At 46.9% G+C, this 17,600-nt stretch overlaps 1 protein-coding gene across 2 annotated transcripts in view; it reads left to right on the forward strand.

The window, feature by feature from the left end:
- Window positions 1–17,600, forward strand: part of PRSS55 (protease, serine, 55) — a 28,604-nt gene that overhangs the window by 9,865 nt on the left and 1,139 nt on the right. Inside the window, exon 5 of one of the 2 annotated variants that reach the window (XM_011970738.1) lies at window positions 2,851–3,196. The exons of the other annotated variant lie outside the window; for it this stretch is intronic. Coding sequence (XP_011826128.1) covers window positions 2,851–3,168 — 318 coding nt within the window. The 3' untranslated portion in view covers window positions 3,169–3,196. Of the gene's footprint in view, window positions 1–2,850; window positions 3,197–17,600 lie in introns of those variants that run through there. 2 annotated transcript variants of the gene reach the window in all.

The raw sequence follows: 17,600 nt of genomic DNA on the forward strand, positions 1-17,600 counted from the left end.
ACTATATACAGGGCTATGGTAACCAAAACAGCATGGTACTGGTACCAAAACTGACACCTAGACCAATGGAATAGGTTAGAGAACCCAGAAATAAAGCTGTATACCTACAACCATCTGATCTTCATCAAAGTCAACAATAACAAGCAATGGGGAAAGCACTTCCTATTCAATAAATGGTGTTGGGATAACTAGCTAGCCATATGCAGAAGATTGAAACTGGACCCTTTCCTTTCACCATCAACTGAAATCAACTCAAGATGAATAAAAGACTTAAATATAAAACATAAAACTGTGAAAACACTAAAAGAAAGTCACTACGAAATACCATTCTTGACACAGGCCTTAGCAAAGATTTCATGAGGAAGTCTCCAAAAGCAATTGCAACAAAGTAAAACATTGGCCTAATTAAACTAAAGAGCATCTGCACAGCTAAAGAAACTGTTAACAGAGTAAACAGACAACCTACACAATGGGAGAAAATATTTGCAAACTATGTATCTGACAAAGGTCTAATATTCAGAATTTATAAGGAACTTAACAAGATTAAAAAATGGGCAGATGACATGAACAGACACGTCTCAAAAGAAGACATACATGCAGTCAACAAGCATATGAAAAAAATGCTCAATATCACTAATTATTAGAGAAATGCAAATCAAAGCCACAGTGAGATATCATCCCACACCAGTCAGAATAGCTGTTATTAAGGTCAGAAAATAACAGATGTTGGTGAGGTTGCAGAGAAAAGAGAAGGCTTCTACACTCCTGGTGGGAACATAAATCATTAGTTCAGCCACTGTAAAAAGCAGTTTGTAGATTTCTCAGAGAACTTAAAACACAACTACCATTAAACCCAGCAATCTCAATACTGGTACATATCCAAAGGAATATAAATTATTCTACCACAAAGACACAGGTATGCGTATGTTCATCACAGCACTATTCACAGTAGCAAAGACATGGAATCAAACTAGATGTCCATCAATGGTAAACTGGATAAAGAAATTGTGGTACATATACACTGTGGAATACTATGCAGCCATAAAAAAGAACAAAATCATGTCCTTTGCAGCAAATTGGATGCAGCTAGAGGCCATTATCCTAAGTGAATTAATGCAGGAACAGAAAACCAAATATCGCATGTTCTCACTTATAAATTGGAACAAAATGTTGAATACGCATGGACACAAAGAGGGAAACAATAGACACCAGGGCCTACTTAAAGGTAGAAGGTATGAAGAGGGTAAGAAGCAAAAGCCTACCCATCAGATACTGTGCTTACTCCTGGGTAATTAAATCATTTGTACACCAAACTCCAGTGACATGCAATTTACTCACATAACAAATCTGCACATGTACCCTATTAAAGTAAAATAAAAGTCGAAAAAGAAAATAAGAAAATCTTGGGTTACAGGATGGAGGGTACTAAAAAAATTAAAAATAGAACTACCATATGATCCAGCAACCCTGCTGCTGGGTATACATCCAAAAGAAAGGAAATCAGTATATCAAAGAGACATCGGCACTTGCAGTTTTACTGTAGCACTATTCACAATAACCAAGATATGGAGTCAACCTAACTGTCCCTCAACGGATGAATGGATAAAGAATATGAGGTACGTATACACAATGGAATATTATTTAGCCATAAAGAATGAAATCCTGTCCTTTGCAACAACATGGATACAACTGGAGGACATTACATTAAGTGAAATAAGCCAGGTACAGAAAGACAATGCATGTTCTCACTCATAAATGGAAACTTAAAAAAAAAAAAAAACAACTCATGGAGATAAAGAATGATAGTTACCAGAGGCTGGGAAAGAAAGCAGGTGGGGACTCCAGTTAAGGAACATGAAAACACAGTTAGTTAGAATGAATAAAATCTAGTATTTGGTAGCACAATAAAGTGATTATAGATAACAAGTATATATTTCAAAATAACTAGAAGAGTGGAATTGAAATGTTCTTAATACAAAGAAATGATACATACTTGAGGGGATGGATACCCCAGTTACCCTGATTTAATTATTGCACATTGTATGCCTATATCAAAACGTATAACCCATAAACATATAAAACTATTATGTACCCATAATAATTAATTTAAAATGAATAAAAATAAAATCCTGGGTTCCAATCCCAGCCAGTCTACCATAGAACCCTCAGCAAGCCCTTTCTCCTCCTGCAGGCTCATCTGCCTTGTGTGAAGGTGGACGGAAAGATGTGGGGCATTTGTTTGATTTATGTAGATGTGGGGCATGGCAGGGACTTGGTTCAGAAGCTCAACATAAATGGATAACTATGAGAGTCATAGACCATGTGATTCCATCCTGGAAGGGTCACCCATTCTGAAAAGCTTGGCTGAATTAAAAAGGAACGTCCTTCTCTCTGTGCCTCTGCAAGAACACAAAGGAGACCCAGTTCCTAGCCCTACAACACTTCTTCACATGTCCCATTTCCTTTCCTGCCCTTTCCAGAGCCTCTCATTTGCTAAGACCCTCAAAACAAGTCTCCAGTCATCCCTTGGCCTGCGTCTCTCTGTGCTGCAGATGGAGTGGTCTTTTCTCACCAAGCCCTCCCTCTTCCTCCCCCATCTTCAGTCCTGTCTCATCCACAGCACCCCACCCCCAATGCTCTACAACCCTACAACCTCCAGAGCCAACCTGGCAGCCACACGCTTCTCCCGTGGAGCAGGGATGGTGTGGGTAAAGGTCAGCATTGACGAGATGTCCTTTGGCAGCCAGAGTTGGGAAGGTGAGGAATCCTCTTCCGCGAATGAACTGTGCCCAGCCTCACATGGGCAGCTTAGAACCAGACTCCCTGCTGAGCTGTGTTCTCTGCCCACAGGGTGACAGCGGGGGACCTCTGGTCTGCACCCCAGAGCCTGGTGAGAAGTGGTACCAGGTGGGTATCATCAGCTGGGGAAAGAGCTGTGGAGAGAAGAACACCCCAGGGATATACACCTCGTTGGTGAACTACAACCTCTGGATCGAGAAGGTGACCCAGCTAGAGGGCAGGCCCTTCAGTGCGGAGAAAATGAGGACCTCTGTCAAACAGAAACCTATGGGCTCCCGAGTCTCGGGGGTCCCAGAGCCAGGCGGCCTCAGATCCTGGCTCCTGCTCTGTCCCCTGTCCCATGTGTTGTTCAGAGCTATTTTGTACTGATAATAAAATAGAGGCTATTTTTTTAACCAAGGGAGGGTGCATGAAAATGTGTCTCCAGCAGAGGCTCTGGCTGCAGCTCAGGGTCAAGGATGGAAACTGAGACTGGAACCAGGAGAACCAGAAAGTCAGGCTGGGGCCCTGGTTTGGGGACTGCACTTTGGGTCTGTGGATTAGTCAGGACTCTCTCCATTGTAGGTGACAGTCACCTCAGTCTGACTGAATTCAGCCAAAATGAGGCATTTATGGATACATATAACAGGAAAATAAAAATAAAAATAAAAAACCGACACACAAATATCCAGGGCAGGCATGATGACTTCAGGAGTGGCTGAGTCGAGGGGCTGAAAGGTGAAGGCTGTGACTGTTGTCTGTGGCCATTTCCCTCAAGAAGGGCTCCTCAGTGGTGGCCATGATGAGAATAAAGAATTTGCTGTTGTGCCGGGAAGTTAGTCTCTTAGACCTATGCGGCCTTCAGTGGGTTGGACAAGGCCCACCCACACTATGGAGGGAAATCTGCTGATTCAAAAGTTATCAATTTAAGTGTCAATCTTATCCAAAGATGCCCTGCAAGTTGACATATGAGATGAACCACCACACTGCCCAGGCAGCCTTCACATGGTGTTTACATTACTCCCGCCCATCAGAACGAACGATGTGCTTATGCTCACCCTACCTTAAGGACAACAGCTTATTGTAACCCTTCTATCAAGCAACCTTAATGTTTCCTGAGGACTCCACTGATATGGTTTGGCTATGTCCCCACCCAAATCTCATCTTTAATCCCACGTGTTGTGGGAGGGACCCAGTGGGAGATAATCGAGTCGCGCAGTGGTTTTCCCATACTATTCTCATGGTAGTGATTAAGTCTCGCGAGATCTGATGGTTTTATCAGAGGTTTCCCTTTTTGCTTAGCTCTTGTTCTCTCTTGCCTGCTGCCATGTAAGATGTGCGTTTTGCCTTCCACCATGACTGTGAGGCCTCTCCAGCTACGTGGAACTGTGAGTCCACAAACCCCTTTTTCTTTATAAATTACCCAGTCTCAGGTACGTCTTTATCTGTTGTGTGAAAACAGACTAACACACCCACTTTTCAAAATCACCTTTTTTCCGTTCCCCATCTTGGGCCTTCTCTCTTTTGGGGCAGGCAGGCCTGGGCTCCCCTTTCCCTTGCCTCTCAAGTTGTCACCTGTTCTCCTTTCTGGCTCATCCTGGAGCCAAGCTGATGGTGCTCCCCTCTTGCTCTTTCCTTCATGTTCAGAGGCTCTTGCCTCTTCTTTCAGCTGACCTCCCTCCATGGCTCAGTCCTTCTGAGTTGCCTGCTGTGTTCCACCAGCATGTTGAATGGCCCCTCCCTGCACCAAGCAGGACTCCCCCACCCTGCAGCATGCAGCTGCAAGGGCTGGTGTGGGGCGGACCACCATTCACAAGAAGCCCCTTGAGAACATGTTCTCGTCTTCCCCTCATGTAGACCCAGTGCTGCTGCGTGCTTCTTTCCTCTGGATTCGAATTTCCTGGGCCACCACCAAAGATGCAAAGGCAATTCAGGAAATGCAAATCCTTAAATGGAAGCTTGGGCTTTTCCTGGGGACCTACAGCCTGGCTGAGAGTTCTCCAGACAGAGACTGTGAAAAAAAAGCTTCCTGGCTGGGCACGGTGGCTCAACGCCTGTAATCCCAGCACTTTGGGAGGCCGAGGCAGGTGGATCACCTGAGATCAGGAGTTCAAGACCAGTCTGGCCAACGTGGTGAAACCCCATCTCTACTTTAAAAAATACAAAACTTAGTTGGATGTGGTGGCAGGTGCCTGTAATCTCATCCACTCGGGAGGCTGAGGCAGGATAATGGCTTGAATCCAGGAGGTGGAGGTTGCAATGAGCCAAGATTGCACCATTGCACTCCAGCCTAGGCAACAAGAGTGAAACTCCATCTCCAAAAAAAAGAAAAAAGAAAAAAACTTCCTAGTTCTCCTTTTTCCCACTCTAACCCTGCTCCTCCAGAGGTCCTACAGCTACAATGTCTAGAAGCCATTTTTTCAGAAGCTCCTAAGAACCTGGGACTCAGGCAGGCCCAGTGGACGGTGGCCAGCCAGAGTGTGCACCATCTCAGGACATCGCCAGTGTCCACTCCACTTTCCTGCTCACTGCGCTCTGACTTCTGTGTGAGGGCCCTCCCACACAGAAGGACTCCCAAATTGGGGGTCCTCCAATTTGTATAGTTCTGGATGGTTTTCACCCACTCTCCAATTTGCGTAGTTGTGGATGGCTGGCCCTTTGCTAGGGCCTGGGGTGGGCATAGAACTCAAACCTGGCCTAGAAGGACATTGATTTTGGCCACAGGGATGGGAGCAGCAATGGACTGTGGGCTTTGTGGGTCATAAGAGCGAGACCAAGACTTCTGCTGGAGTTACCAGGAACAAGACTCTCTCTCTCTCTCCTGGGACTCCCAAGATGGTAGGGTGCATGTTGAAGGTACTGCTCATGCGAAGGCTGCTGGGGAGTGTGGTGGTTCCTTTTATCTGTTAACTTGGAGGGCATCTTTGGATGAGATTAATGTTTAAATTGGTAAACTCAGAAGAAGCAGATTGCCCTCCATAATGGGGGTGGGCCTCATCCAATCCACTGAAGGCCTGAGTAGGACAAAAATAATTGGCCCTCCCTGCACAAGAGGGAATTCCTCAGCCGCCCACCTTCGGACTTCACCTGCATTGTCAGCAATTCTGGGGCTCTGTTTGCCGGTCTCTAAACCAGAGCGGCACCATCGGCTCTCCTGCATCTCGAGTCTGCTGGTCCACACACCAGGTTCGAGCCTGCCAGTCTCTGTAATCAGGTGAGCCAATTCCTTATAATAAACAGCTTCATATCTGTATATCCATATTTATATCACCTATATATCTACATCTCATCTCTATATCAACTCTATCTATCTAATCTATCTCTCCTGTTTTTTCTGGAGAACTCTGACTAATATGGGGGAAGAGCTTCTGTACTGTGAAGGGGCTTCTTAGATAATGAGGTGGAAGCAATGTTGCTGTTTCACTTTTCTTTTTTGAAACATGGTCTCACTCTGTCGCCCAGGCTGGAGTGCGGTGGCATGATCACAGTTCACTGCCACCTAGATCTCAGGCGATCCTCTCAACTCAGCCTCTCTAATAGCTGGGACTACAGGTACACATCACCACACCTGGCTCATTTTTTAAAATTTTTTGTAAGATGGGAGTCTCACTATGTTACCCAGGCTGGTCTCAAACTCCTGGGCTCAAGCAATCCTCCCCGCCATGGCCTCCCAAAGTGCTGTGATTACAGGCATAAGTCACCGCACCTGGCCCTGTTTCACCAGTGAATGCAACATTTTGTCATGATATGGGAATTGTCAGTTTACACATTATCCCATCAATTGTGATTAGTCAGGCTACAGGATTATCATCTGTGTCCCAAGAGAGTTTTCATACCTCGAGTCACACAGCGTAGTGTCTAACCTGCACTGTGGTTCCCCAGTGCGGATGTGTGGGGACAAGACAGACACACAGAGACATCTGTTGGACATCAAGGGAAACATCAATGTCTGTTGGACACGGAGTCGACCACTGCTACTAAGGTGTTTAAACTTAACAACTTAATAAATGCAATTGTTAGGCATTTCATTTGGCCTAGAAGCACCAGAAAAAAAAAAAAAAGCTAAGACACTAAGGGTTTGTGAACTGGGAAAGTTTGAAAAACCTCTGGCCTAAAAGACAATTGCTGATTTTAATATTTTGTATTTAAGAATTAGGGGTGAGTTGTTACAATAGTTTTGTGGAGGGTAATTTGAGAGTAGCCCAAACGTCTCCTTAAAGATGACCTGGCCAGGCACGGTGGCTCACGTCTGTAATCCCAGCACTTTGGGAGGCTGAGGCAGGTGGATCACTTGAGTTCAGGAGTTCAAGACCAGCCTGGCCAAAATGGTGAAACCCCATCTCAACTAAAAATACAAAAAAATTAGCTGGGTGTGGTGGTGGGCACCTGTAATTTCAGCTACTTGAGAGGCTGAGGCAGGAGAATCGCAGAGGAGGCAGAGGTTGCAGTGAGCTGAGATCATACCATTGCACTCCAGCCTGGGTGACAAGAGCAAAACTTTGTCTCAAAAAAAAAAAAAAAAAAAAAAATGACCTCCTGCAGCAGGGACATGAAATCAAGGCTCAGGTGTCTGTGGGCTGTTTTGTCTGCTCTGCACCTAGTGGCTCCGGTTTATTTGGGGGAACCCTCTTCCTCATTGCCAGTTTCTGATCTCACCTTTCTCAAGATCCATTTCGTATGGACAGGTAGAGCCCCACCTCTGATTCCGGAGGTTGCATGGAACCAGGCCTGGCCAATGAGAGGCCCTCAACCCAGGGCCTCAGGATGTCTTTCAGGTGGCCCTAAGAACCAAGCTTGGCAATCTTGGCAAGTCCCAGAACTTCACCTGGGACTTGCACAGGCTCTTTGAGATTAGCAGCTCTCTCTCTGTCTGCTAGGACTGACCCTTGGAGAATGTAAGCCTAGAGCTTCTGGGGGCCCCATGTGGAGGTGACTGCCCTGAGAGTGAAGTCAAAGAGTGAAGACATCACATCCTGATGATATTTTTATAGCCCTTACAGCCAGGCATGCCTGAACCACAGATTTCTTTTCTTTTCTTTTCTTTTCTTTTCTTTTCTTTTCTTTTCTTTTCTTTTCTTTTCTTTCCTTCCTTCCTTCCCTTCTCTTTCTTTCTTTCTTTCTTTTTCTTTTCTTTTTTTTTTTTTTTAGACAAGGTCTTCACTCTGTTGCCCAGGCTGAGTGCAGTGGCACCATTTTGTTTCCTTTAACAAATCTCTCCCTATCTTCCCCTTTCCCCTATGCTTCCTAGGTTCTAGTATTCTCTGTTCTAATTTTTACTTTTATGAGATGAACATCTTTTAGTTTCCACATCATATAAGCATTTACAGCTATACATTTCCCTCTCACTGCTGCTTTAGTGCATCACATATGTTTTTGTGTGTTATGTTTTCACTCTCATTGACCTTAAAGTATTTTCTAATTTCCCTTGTGAGCTCTTTTTACTCATTGGTTATTTAGGAGTGTGCTGTTTAATTTTTATATATTTGTAATTATTCTCCTGTTATTTATTTCTAATTTAATTCCACTGAGGTTGGAGAACATACTTTGTATTATTTCAATCCTTTTAAAAATTTGAGAATTGCTTTATAGCTTAGAATATGGTCTACCCCAAAGAATATTTTATGTACTCTATTTTAAAAAGTATATTCTGCTATTATTGGGTAGCGTGTTCTATAGATGTTTGTTAGGTCTAGCTGGTTTATAGTATTGCCAAAATCTTCTATATCCTTGTTAATCTTCTGCATAGTTGTTCTATCCGTTATTTAACATGATGAGATTTAAGTCTCCAACTTCTGTTATTAAATTGTCTCTTTCTTCCTTCAATTCTGTCATTTTTTGCTTCCAATATTTTAATGTTCTATTGCTAGGTGCACATATGTTTATAGTTGTTGTATCTTTCTGAATCATTGACCCTTTAGTCATTATAAAATGTCCTTCTTTATCTCTAATGACTCTTTTGCTTTACAGTCTATTTTGTTGATATTATTAGCATCATATCAGCTCTTTTATCGTTACCATTTGCATAGTATATCTGTTTCCATCTTTTTATTTTTAACCTACTTATATATGTGAATTTAAATGTGCTTCCTGTAGAGAACACATAGTGGAACTTCTTTGTTTATCCAGTCTGACAATCTCTGTCTTTTAATTGGATTTTTAGTCCACTCACATTTAATGTGATCATTGATATAGTTTGATTTACAGATGCCGTTTTGGTTTGTTTTCCTGTATGATGCTTTTCCTTTTTGTCCCTCTGATCTTCCTTTATAGCCTTTTGCATCAAGTCAATATTTTCTAGTGTAGCATTTTAATTTTTTAATGATGCTAATTATATGTTTGAGTTGTTTTCTTAGTAGTTGCACTAGAACTTATAATACACATCTCAACTTATTAGAATTAACTTCTGGTTTAGACTAACTTATTTCTAGTAAGAGATCAAAACTTCCTTCCTATGTAGTCCTATTTCCTCCTCCTCTTTTTTTTGCTATTATTTTCATACATTTACATCTACATATGTTATAAATCCAAAAATACCTCACTATAATTGTTACATTATTTAACTTTATGTCTCATAGATTTTAAGAGAAGAAAGGAGATAAAGTATGTATTTATACAATTTTTATATTAACCTTAACAGGCACAGAAAACTGACCGTGTACTCTGTTGACCCAGCCTCAACAAACAGGACATGGTGGCCTGGACCCGTGCTTCTCAGACCATCCGTGAGGAAAAAGACCAGGGCTTTTGGTTTTTGGTTTTGCTTTGTTGGAAATTTCCAACTTATTTCAAACCAATACTTTCATAACACATAAAATTGAACTACTTAAAAAATGAAATCGAAAATGAACACATAAAATGCAAGCCCACGTTATTTTTTTTTGGAGAGAGTGTCTCATTCTGTCACCCAGGCTGGAGGGCAGGGTGCAATCAGGACTCACTGCAGCCTCAACCTCCCAGGCTCAAGTGATCCTCCTGTCTCAGCTTTCTAAGTATCTGGGACCACAGGTGTGCACCATCATGCCTGGCTAATTTTATTTTATGGAGAGATGGGGTCTCGCCATGTTGCCCAGGTTGCAATCTTTTTCATTACAGTCAACCCACATAACCCACTTAACTTTAAGTTTCTGTAAAGGTTTCTAAGCATTTACTCTCCATTTCTCTGCTTATCTCTTCGTGGGCCAGAAACAAGCAGTTTGTCGACCAGCAGTGGTCCCTATTCCACACTTCAGAAGCATTTCCCTAGAAGACCCAGACTTTAATCATCAAGAAATAGATGCCACCTGGCTACCAAGCCCAGGCTTTCTAAGGTAGAAGAGGATCACATTAGAATATGGATTGGATTGGAATGAGGCTTTCGGTGTGGCTCATGAATCATCGTTTGAATTGAGACTGTAGAGACTTATGTATTATTCATTGTCTTGAGCAGTAAGAGCTCACAAAGCTTCTCAGTGTCCTAGCCCAGAATAGCTTAATTGGGCACTGTTGCTCTGCAATGCAAAGTGCCTGTTTAATTCTGAGTTTTGCATTTTTACATCAGAACCAGCCCAGTAAGAGGCATCTTCTATCTTTAGTCCTGGCTTATTGCTCTTTGCTTGCGTGTGTGAATGCTGGGCCCCTCCCTGCAGAGCTTCTTGCCAGAGTGCTGTCCCCAGATTACCCTGAGACTCAGATGCTGCGTGAGCAGCTGCTAGGCACAGATGGGGAGAGGAAGGCAGCCCCCATCTGAGGTCCGAGCAGCAAAGGCAGGCCTCAGTGTCACTTATGCCCAGGGGAACTAGGCTCCCCTCAGCTGAGCCAGCTTCCAGAATGACGTTGGCCATGGCTCAAAGCTTAGCCCCAAGAATGTGAGCCTCTAAGTCCCAGGTCCCTTGCCTGTAAAATGAGAATCATTGCATGGACAGAGTAAGGCTACTGAGGCTGTGACGATGCAGAAAGAGCCATGAGCAAAGCCTGCCATACACTGAACACTCAGGGAACTAAACGGCCCCAGACAAAGCAGAGCCACACGACCCCAGGGTTGCCACAGACCCTTATAACCCTCAGGGCTAGCCAGTTCCCTATCTCACCCCTAAATCCCTCCCTGCAACAGGATCAAGTCCCCTTGACGCTCTTCACGTCAATCCCAACAGCTAGTTGTACCCTTGAATGCCTCTGCAGTAACAAGGCATCCAGCATCAGAAAACTGACCATACACTCTGTCAACCCAGCCTCAGCAAGCTCCAAAGTCTTAGTCTTGGATCCACAGGGCAGCCACATGCTCCTGTTGCCCCCTCCAGGCAGCCCTCCTGGTCACATAGAGAACTCACCACCTGCAGGCAGCCCTCTGCTGCCTGCTCTTGACAAACAAAACAAAACAAAACAAAACAAACAAAAACACAGGGTCTCACTCTGTTGCCCAGGCAGAAGTTCAGTGGCCCAATCACGGCTCACTGAAGCCTCACCCTCCAGGCTCAAGTGATCCTTCCACTTCAGCCTCCTGAGTAGCTGGGACCACAGGAGTGTGCAATCACACTTAGCTAATTATTTTTTGTAGATACAAGGTCCTCCTATGTTTCCCAGGCTGGCCTTGTACTCCTGGGCTCAAATGATCCTCCCACCTCAGCCTCTCAAAGTGCTGGGATTACAGGTGTGAGCCACTGTTCCCAGCTCAGCCCTCAGCTTTGACCAAGAGTACAGAATCCTATGCTGAGCCACATCAGCCTCACCGTAGCCCAGCAGATGGCAGTGTGCAGGCTGGAAGACCTGGCTCTGGCTTCATGGAGCCATGACATCCCCAAACCACACATCTCAGCTACTGCAGTCACCGCTCCTATTTATAGCTCCACAATTCCCGCCATCCTTGTCACTAGACAACCTCCCTTGTAACACTCTTCCCAGAGTGAGCCGCCGAGGGTGGTCCAGGCGTGCGCCAGCCTGTTGGCTCTGACAAGGGGGTGTCAGCACTCACCCAAAGATCGGGCCTCCAACAACGCCCCCCTCCCGCTCCGAGAGCCCATGTCTTTTCTCTCCTCCTTGAGCTTCCGGTGGCCTGGAAACCTGCACTGTTTTGCAGAGCTGCTTCTAGACTCATCCCCACCCCGCACTTCCCTTTTGTGGACTCTGGAGGTGGACCCCACCCTGACCTTTCTAAACCCTGGAATGTGTGAGATTCCAGGGCCCTCAGTCTCAGCCTCCTGCCTTCCTCTGTCTGACACCACGGCTGCCTCACCACATCCCCGGGCCTCCCGGTGCTCTGCTCCTCCAGCCAACCCCATCAGCCGGCACCACTCAGGCTCGAAGCCCCAAGTTGGCACCTTCTCCTTCCCGTCCCTCCTTTTCCCTTCCCTTCCCACTCCTTTTCCCTCCTTTTCTTTCCTTCCCTTCCTCCCTCTCCCTTTCCCTCCTATCCCCTTCTTCCCTCCTCTCACCTCCCCGCCTCCACTCAGTCTTGGTGGATTGTTGCGGATTTGGTGTTGCTCATTCACTCATCAAACATTTGCTGAGAGTCTTTTATATGCCGTTGCTGTTCCAGTCACGGGGAGGAACAGGGAACAAAATGTCACGCCCTCAGAAGCCGACACTCTAAGGGGACAGACGCCATAAACACACAGTTGTTGCTGAACCTGATGGGTGGAGAGGCACAGGGGAGAACAAGGAAGAAGGAGCGGGGGCGGAGGAGGGACTCCTTCCTACAGCAGGTGTCCCGGAAGGCCCGGCTGAGAGCTGAGACCTGGAGGACAGGAGGCTTAGGACAGGACTGTTCCGTGTGAAAGGGTGTCTCGGGGATCTCTGGGCCTTTCCAGAACAGCACTTCCCAGAGCTTTGCAGAATGAGCAGGCTTCCTTAGGCAGCTGGGGCTGGCTTTGGGGAGGGAGCTCAGGCAGCGAGGTCTCAGGTGGGCCTGGCTGGGGCGGGGTGCAGTTCCCAGATGTCACCTCAAGGTGGCAGAGTGACTCCAGACTAGGCAGGAGGACTTTAATGTCTCCCTGTGCTTGGTCAGGCCTGGAGACCTGGGGCAGCCCCAGGGAGGCGACAGACACAGCCCTGGAAGGGGAGGGAAGCAGAGGTTCCCTGAGAGCTGGCTGCAGGCTTCCAGAAGTGGCTGTGTCCCCACCCTCCCGGTGGCTGCCACCCTCCTGGGCCCTCACGGGTGGGGCCCTGGGCCCAGGCATTGCATCGAATGGGCCGTGGCTCCGCGGGGTTCCCCCGTCGCCCGGGTCCTGGGAGCTGGGGAACGATTTCCCTCACTCTGAGGCTGGGGCCACTTTGGACCCTTCCCTTCCCGACACAGCGAGCCAGGAATCTGGGCCAACAGCTTAGCCCCGGCCATTCCCCCTGGCTGGAAGTCCCCTCCGGAAGCAGACGAGGAGCTGCTGAGGCAGAAGCCCAGGCACAGGCGGGACCCGGCAGCCTGAGGCACCCACGGCTCCAAAGCCTCAGACTTGGATCTGCAGGGCAGCCACAGGGCTCCTGTGCCCCCTCCGGGCAGCCCTCCTGGTCACACATCCACTCTAAGCCTTTTATTAAGCATCTCCTGTGTGCCAGGTACTGTGCTGGGGACCTGGTGGTGGGGCAGACAGATTGGAATGGCCAGCCCCAGAGATCAAAGTCAAGAGCAGGGGCCCCACCGGGCCGGGGTGGGATCAAGCCCACTGTGTGTCTTATGGGACCGCAGCCATGCCTGTTGCCTGGCGTCTGGTCTGTGGGTACTGCTGTATATACAGGCATAAGCTCAATAGATGCAACCAAGGCTGGGTGGACCCTGGAGCCTGGAGCATTTACTACCTGACCCTTGACAGAAAACATTCGCTTACCCTGGTCTAGAGGGGGAGATGGATGTACACAGACAGTCACCTCACCATAATACGTGCTAGGACAGAGGTGAGGGCGATGAGGGACGGAGCTGGGTCCTGTCCTGTAGGCCTCTGAAAGGTTCCTGCAGCGGCCATGGTCACAGAGAGCCACTGAAGAGGCTTGAGCAGGAGTGACATGATCCAATCCCAGAAACTCTGGTGTGGGAAGTAGGGGTGAGGGGACGGCCGCAGAGCCAGCGCCCCGGTAGGAGATCGTTGTAAAAGCCTAGGAAGGCGGCCTGTGGGGATGGGAAAGGGTCCGAGGTTGATGGCATTTCAGAGGGTGGACGATGGCATTGGAATGTTGAGATGTGGGTTGGGTTCAGGCCTAAGCCCGTGTCCAGCCTGTGTCCAGAACTCTGGGGGTCACACAGAGGCTCACGAAGCCCTGCTAAACGCGACAGTGATGAGACCCCGCAGAGCAGCAAGAAAAGCCGCTGGTTCTACCATGTGAAACGAGGCCCCAGGAGCTCAGCCCACCTGCTGTTCAGTGGCCATGTTAGGGTGCCAGGCAGGGGCTTCCTGACGTCAGTTCCAACGCTCAGTGCCTCTTTTGGGCTGTGTCTCTCCCCCTGACGTTGGAGAAAGATGGAGTGCTCAGGGCCATGGAACAGCACAGGCACAGCCAGCAGCTCCCCACTCTGTCATTTCTCTAAACTGCAATTTTCTTACCTGCAAGGTGGAAGTAAGGTCCCGTTCCCGGCCTGGCTCTCAGTCTTGTTACAGCGAGATGATGCATAGAGAAGCACTGATAATCCATAAAGCATTTTTATCTTTTTTTTTTTTTTTTTGAGACAGAGTCTCACTCTGTCGCTCAGGCTGGAGTGCAGTGCCGCGATCTCAGCTCACTGCAGCCTCTGCCTCCCAGGTTCCAGAGATTCTCCTGCCTCAGCCTCCCAAGTAGCTGGAATTACAGGCGCCCGCCACCATGCCCTGCTAATTTTTGTATTTTTAGTAGAACAGGGTTTCTCCATGTTGGTCAGGCTGGTCTCCAACTCCTGATTTCAAGTGATCTGTCCACTTTGGCTTCCCAAAGTGCTGGGATTATAGGTGTGAGCCACCGCGCCCGGCCCGCAAGGCATTTTAGCTATCCAAGTCATCGTTATCCACAGAGAATTACCTAGTGAGCCCCATAACACATAAGTGGGAGTCCAGAACTCCCAGCTCCTGAAGTACAAGGCTGGTTATGGCCAAGTCAATGAAGGAAGGGGCTGAGCCTGGGGAGCCAGCAGCCTGGCCTCACGTTTCTGGCCCCATAAATCTGTCCTAGTCCTGGCTCTGGTGTGGCATCAGCTGGTGGCAGTTGGCTGCTGTGCCTTAAACATCAAGAATTTCTGGGACTCTTGATGGGACTTCCCAGAGTTTGCGTCCAAGACAGACGCAAACTCCAGAACCCTCCCAACTGATGCCATTTTGTTGACTTGACTGGAGAAAATTGGGGCACAGGGACCCAGTCTCTGCCTCCCCACTTCTGAGACTGATTGCCTGCAGTTTCCCAACCAGCCTGCCCCTCTCCTCCCTGCCTGCCCCTAGAGAATGCTTGATGACAACTGTGTTACCCTGGGATAGGTTATCTGGGTTTTTACTGTATCAGCTTCTCCTGAAGATGTAGCTTTCCATTCAATACCTGTGTTAATCACCTGATGTATGTGGGGGCATGTGTGTGTGAGCATGTGAGCATGTGTGTGCACGTGTGTGTGTGTGAGCACAAACACATCTGCAGGGGTGGATGGAAAGCTGGAGGGAGGACTGCTTGCTCAGCTATCCTGTCTTCTTTCACTTTCAGATGACACTGAATAAATCAATTACTCCCACTAAAACATTTTACCGCCCCAAGAGTGATATGGACCCAGCCTTCCAGGACACTTTGAAATCCCCTGTTGCCGCCACCTTCTCTTACTATCTTCTTGTTCATAGCGTACTCAGAAGGTCCTGCAAGTGATGGGCTTTGAGCACTTTCCAAGACCCCTTCCTTCTGAGAGGGCAGTGGAAGGATATCCTTTAAAAGCTGTCTGTGCTCAACAAGCAATAAAGGTCGTGCTTCATGGCTGAAGGTCGAAAGGCACAGGAAGCAATCGGGCGCACAGGACTTCTTACTGATCTCCTTATTTGCCTTCTTTTCTTCTAAGACAATGAGCTTATGAGGCAGAAACTCCCTTGGCTTTAAAATGCACTCACTCATTCATTCATTCATTTATTCTTCCTGTTATTGAATCAGAATAAGTGTTCGGTTCTTCTCTTTGTGCTGGGAAACACAAAGACAGGCAGTGCCCGGTTGCTGTCTTAGGGAACTCGACCTCTGGTGGGGAAGGCAGGGTAACCGGCAGCATTGCAGGCGTGAGACGCAGCACAGGTGGAGGCGTGAACTGAGGCCACGAATCCCAGCAGATCGAGGACCAGCTTCCCTGTGACTGCATGTCCTGCAAGGTCATCTTGTGCAAGGTAGGGGCACCCTGCAGCGGGGTTTTACCTCTTAACTCTGGCAATGCTGACCAACATGCCAATGAGAGGGGCTGAAGGGAACGGCTGAGAACAATGGAACCATGTCTCTCCATCTGCACAGGCTCTAAGAGCACTTGGTGATGGGGAAAAGCTCTCACCCCATCCTTTTAGGGGGGCACGAAAAATTCGCACTCCTCTCTCTCTTTTGTCAAGCCCCACGCTGTCCTCACTGTAAAGCATCTCCAGATTCCCTGTGCTTTCCATCTGCCCATTTAATAGGAACCAACAAATTCTTCCAAAAGTAGAACCTTTGCAAAATCCCTACTTTCAACTGTTCCTGCCCAAAGACGCAGTTAAATGACAGAAACATTGCCCATTTGGATAACAGCAGTACAGAGCAGCCAGATATTGAGATGCACCACAGAACATGCTGGAAGTTCCTGGGGAAAGGGCACCATTTCCTGCCTTGCCTCAGTAAGCCTTAATGTACACTGTGCAAAGGGAAATGTCTGCATGCTTAGAATAAAGAGTATTGGAAGCTACTGGTTATGAGGAAGCTCCTCATCTTTCTCTTAGAACAAAGGCTGGGGTCTATTTGATTGAAAGCAGAAAGCCCATTTCTAACTTGCTAATGCTCTCAAGATTGGAACTTTTAAAGAATCCCATTCTTTGAGAGAGTGAAATCATAGGAGTGTTAATCATGGCAAAGCTAAGGATGGCTGGAGGCCTCCAGGAAACATCTTCCTACTTTAATCTGCTGAGCACTGGGTTGAAAAAGCAAAGCTTAGATGTGACCCCAAAAGCACAGACAGCAAAAGCAAAAAAACAGACAAATGGGGTTGCACTAAACTAAGAAGCTTCTACACAGCCAAGGAAACAATTAACAGAGTAAAGAGACAACCTATGGAATGGGAGAAAACATTTGCAAACTGTGTATCTTTTAAGGGGTTAATCCCTAAAATATACAAAAAATCCAGACAACTCAATAGTAAGAAAACAAATAACCCAATTTAAAAATGGGCAAAGGACCTGAATAGACATTTATCAAAAGAAGACACATAAGTGGCCAAATGAAACACTTCTCAACATCACTAATCATCAAGGAAATGCAAATTAATATCACAAAAACATATGACCTCACACCTGTTAGAATGGCTGTTATCAAAAAGACAAAAGATAGTGAGTGTTGGTGAGGATGTGGAGAAAGGGGAATGTTTGTACTCCGTTGGTGTGAATGTAAATTAATACAACCAAAACGGGGAACAGTATGGAGGCTTCTCAAAAACTACCATATAATCCAGCAATCCCACTTCAGGGTATATTTTCAAAGGAAATGAAATCAGTATGTTGAAAAGATATTTGCACTCTCATGCTTATATTATTCATAATAGCCAAGACATGTGTTGTGGTTTAGTTCTGTGTCCCCACCCAAATCTCAGTTTGAAGCATAATTCCCAGGTGCAGAGGGTGCGACCTGGTGGGAAGTGATTGGATCGTGGGGGCAGTTTTCCCTTTGCTATTCTCGTGATAGTGAGTGAGTGCTCACAA

This window comes from Mandrillus leucophaeus, unplaced genomic scaffold, assembly GCF_000951045.1.
Source record: "Mandrillus leucophaeus isolate KB7577 unplaced genomic scaffold, Mleu.le_1.0 Scaffold97, whole genome shotgun sequence".
NCBI classification, from domain to species: domain Eukaryota; kingdom Metazoa; phylum Chordata; class Mammalia; order Primates; family Cercopithecidae; genus Mandrillus; species Mandrillus leucophaeus.